The 4544-nt window shown below is 30.3% G+C and overlaps 1 protein-coding gene across 1 annotated transcript; it reads right to left on the bottom strand.

Annotated features, from left to right (window-relative positions):
• Positions 1-2711: 2711 nt before the first annotated feature.
• Positions 2712-4166, bottom strand: LOC112697828 (heat stress transcription factor B-4-like). The gene is made up of 2 exons (XM_025751183.3): positions 3802-4166; positions 2712-3687 (listed from the first exon to the last, which is right to left on the bottom strand). The coding sequence occupies exons 1-2, from the start codon at positions 4051-4053 to the stop codon at positions 2851-2853; spliced, it is 1089 nt and encodes a 362-aa protein (XP_025606968.1). The 5' UTR covers positions 4054-4166; the 3' UTR covers positions 2712-2850.
• Positions 4167-4544: the final 378 nt, after the last annotated feature.

The raw sequence follows: 4544 nt of genomic DNA, 5'->3' as shown, positions 1-4544 counted from the left end.
AAATGATAAATATTCTATATGTTACATTTTTTAGGCCGTTAAAATGGGCTAAATTTATTGGATCGGTCCATTTACTCATTTAAATGAATGAAATTTGTCTTTCGATTAAATTTCGGACTAAACGGTTGAATCCGATTAACAAAAAAAAAATAACGGATTAAACGGGCTAGTCCGTAGACTAAATAGATGGCCCGTTTAACTATTTTTTTTACAAAAAAATAGTATTTTTAGTCGATATTTTTTTGATTCGACTCAAAAATTTAATCTATCAACTAAAAAAAATATTATTTTTAAAATATTTTTGACTTAAAAATAATATTTTTAAAAAAATAAAATAAAAGGATAAACGGACTGGCCCATTTAACTAATCGAACTGACCATAAAGGGTTCGCGTTAAAAAAATTATGTCCCGCGAATAAAGCGGGCTTAAACGGTCCAACCCATTTAACACACGAATTTAACAGGCCAAGCTTAAATGGGCCGGACTAGTCCGTTTGACAGCCCTGTATATTTTAGTAAATAAAGTATTTAAATAATTTAAATAAAAAATTTCATTATATTTTGTGTTGTCATCGTGTAATAATTGAACTTAGAAATGTTAATTTGATAATTATAACTAAGGGTAAAGTATATTTTTTATCTTTGAAGTTTGATAAAAGTTTTAAAAATACTCCTAAGTTTTATTTTGTTTCAATTTTGTCCCAAAAGTTTTCGATTTGCATCAAATATACCTTTAACGACTAAATTTTCAAAAAAATTAAAACCGATTCAACAACAATTTCATAATAATAACCTCTCAACACAAGTAAATCAAACATAATTTTCATGTATTATTATTAGATTGATCTTAAATTTTTTGAAAATTTAGTCATCGAGGATATATTTGATGCAAATCAAAAACTTATGGGATAAAATTGAAACAGAATAAAACTTAGGGGTATTTTTGAAACTTTTGCCAAACTTCAAGGACAAAAAGTATACTTTACCATATAACTAATATTTATAGAAAACTAACTTTTTATTTTCTTAAAATTATTATAAAAATAGATTAAAAAAATCCTAAAAAAAACAGTTATGTTTAACTTGCTATTTTCGAATTAATTATTTATGTTCATATTTGTTACTAATAACGTCACTCAGTCATTTCCACAGTTATTTTGTGTATGTTACTTAATTACTCCCTTTCGCACTGGAAAATGCTATTAATGAATGTGGCCTTGGTCATCAAGAAAACCTCAGAGATAAATGTCTTTTGTGCCAACTAGCTACCTATCGCCTATTACACCAGCTTTTACATCTTCTCACTTCTCAAGGAAGGAACCCCTTTTAGTCTTTTACCTTATTATGGTCATTCTTAAATTAAAAAAAAAAAAGAAAAGAAAATATAAATAATAAATAACATAAAGAGAAAATAATTTAATTTACAAAGTAAACAAGATTTTTTCTTTACTTCATCACTGATGATTAAACTCTTTTCCTCATCCTCAATCTCATCAATAATGTAAATGAAGCATGAAGAGAGTAAGAATCAGAAAAAAAAAACAAAAAAAAAAAGAAAATCAAAGTACTGAATTAGATCATATATTTAGTCTAAAAATATAACAATAATCTTTTATTCATATTTTCATCAAGTTATTTGGTTCACCGAGTAACTTTACGTGTTTAGGGTACACCTACACTTAATTTTGGACTCTTAAAAAATTGAATTTTTTATTTTTAATATTGGAGTGGTAGTGGTGTTTTTTTAAAATGTGGATTATTGGAGTGTTATACTCAAATGTGAAATTGTTTAATTAGAGAAGCAGAAATCGGACAGTACGATTTATTAGAGGTACAGAAATCGGACCGTCCAATTTATTAGAGGTACAGAAATCGGACCGTCCGATTTTTAGAGGTGCACAAATCGAACCGTCCGATTTGTGGTAAAAAAAAAATTTAAGATACAGAAATCGGACCCTTCAATTTGTGTACTTCCACAGTTTTAAAAAACACCAAAAATTATAATGTTAAGGTATATCACCACTTCTACTTTCATAACAAAAAAAATTAGCCTAAAAAATTTCATGCTGACCTCTCAAGAAAATCTATTTTTTCCCTCTAGGGTTTAGATCGGACATTAAAAAAATAAAAAATAAATAGTATGTAAAATTATAAATAAGAAAATGAAAATTTTCATAAACTAACAACGTAACTATATGCAATCAAAACACACAAAGTTACTGAAGCACCAAATTTGGAGATAAGAATAAATACATAAATTAAATAAAACATTAGGATAAAACCAAAATATATTAGCACAATCGTAGAAATCAATTGAGATATGACATGGCTTCCAGAATGAGATGGCAATCAATGGCACCAGAGAGAGCAACATCAATAATTTTATGATATTAGTGTTTGGGGAATAACAGAAGTTCTTAGGTGCATTAATTAACTACTGTTTTTCTATGTAAATTTAGAGGAATGCTACGGGCGAACTTTTTGGGATTTATAGTCATCAAATAGTTATCAATAAAATTTGTAATAGTTTGAGATTAGTGTGAAATTTCATCCAATGACTCACTCTTTTTTGTTGGTTACATGCTGACCAGAATTTGATAAAGTTACTGTTCCCTAGACTTTTTCGTAAATTTATTATTATTTTTAATTTAAATTAAAAAAATATTAATAAATTAAAAAGATTCATTTGCTCGAGAAAAAAAAAGAGGGAATAAACACAAATTAAACATATGATCCAGTTTTGGGACTAATTAATACACTAAAGTTCTATGTACACACAGATCCAATATGACTTAAACAGTCATAATCTTTTTGATGGAGGAATAATATAACAAAAAATTAAAAAGAAAGCTAAGAAGGAGGCATGAGATTCAATCCCAAATAATCATCATTATCATTTCCCAACACCAAACGAGCCTTGTTATTTGTTTCCGCAAAAGCGTGGCTAAATCCGTAGTCAGGGTGCACCCTTTTCTTATTGGATTGAAGAGACACCCCAAATAGCTTCGTCTTGCAACTCTTACTACTTTGGTCTTCAATCATTGTTATAGAACTCCTCGATGTGTTTGTTGGAGAATTCAAATAGTCATGGTGTTGTTGTTGTTGTTGTTGTTGCACTTGCTTATGCAACATTGAGAAAGCGTTGCAATTAGTTGTTGTAGCTGAAGAAGAAGAAGGTTGGTGTTGTGGAAGAATGAAACTAGAAGAGTAAGTGTTGCTTGGTGCGACAGGCTTAACATGATTCTGAACGAAGTAGATTATGTCGTTGTAGAGCTTCTTCATGTGTGCTAGTTCGGACATTAAGATGTTGTTGCTTCTCCTTAATCTTTCGTTGTCTTGAGAGAGTGCTGTAAGCGTTGATGAAGAAGCAGTAGTAGTGGTAGTAGTAGTAGTGTTGCTAATAATGTCCGAGTCACACCAAGTAGGTAACTCGTCCGAGTCAGGGGAGATGCTGACTCGGTTGTTGTGTTGGTGAAAAGGATGATAAAATGTAGTAGTAGAGGGAAGAATATGAATATTGTTGTTAAAATGATTTTGGTTATGGTTGATGGATGATGGTAGTTGTTGATGATGAGGATGAGTGTGTGATGTTTTTCTTCTATGAATCTCACACAACAAATGCTTCTCCCCTTTCTTGAAGAAGTCATTTGCAAATTCCCATCTATCAGGTACAATCTTTCTGAAACCCTAAACAAATAATTAAAAATTATTAGATAATAATTTAGTCAAATTTATTAAATATTAACTTCACGCGAAAATAGCTACAATTTTGAGAAGGGAAAAAGAGAGGGAGAAAAATACATAGGTGTTGAGTTGGCGAACGAAGCTGGAGAAATTATTATGTTTGAAGTAGTTGGGAAGAAGGTCGCGGGCGAAGTCAGGAGGACGCCAGACAACGAAGGTGGTTTCGTCTTCTCCCCACGAGACAATGTGATCGGTGGCGGCGTCGTCCACCAGCTCGTAGGTCTTGGTGAGGAAGGGCGCCGGCACCGCCTTCTGTGTCTCCAACGACACCACTATGGATTCGCAGTTGCTGTCCAAAACGATTCCCATTTTATGACTCAACTCAGATACATCAGAATCAATCACACACCTAATATAAGTAACAACTACCCCTCCTTTTTGGATCCTATATTCATTAGTCCCCACATTTTTCTAATTTTAATATTTTATTCAATTCTAAACATGCTTTTATGAAAAGAAAAATTTACAATATGACTTATTTCGGTGTAACCGTGTAATTTTGGAGATGATAATAATAATTGTTATTATTAAATATGTCTTGTTTTCTTAATTTATAATTAAAATTTTTTTTTGAAAAAACCATGGTTATTATTTGTGTATTTTTATATATTTTTATATACTGTTTATAGATCTATATACTCTTTTACGGTCGATGACATAGATTAAAAACGTGTATTTTAAAAATTTTAAAGGGAAGTTCTGAAGAAGGTACAGCAAACTTGCCCAAATACCAAAATTAGATGTGCATTTTGGTAAATAAAGTTCAAAAATAAATTTTAAAAAAATATTTTTTATAATTT

This window comes from Arachis hypogaea, chromosome 16, assembly GCF_003086295.3.
Source record: "Arachis hypogaea cultivar Tifrunner chromosome 16, arahy.Tifrunner.gnm2.J5K5, whole genome shotgun sequence".
Classification (NCBI taxonomy): domain Eukaryota; kingdom Viridiplantae; phylum Streptophyta; class Magnoliopsida; order Fabales; family Fabaceae; genus Arachis; species Arachis hypogaea.
Note: the sequence above shows the minus strand (reverse complement) of the source record. Positions and strands in the feature narration are given on the sequence as shown.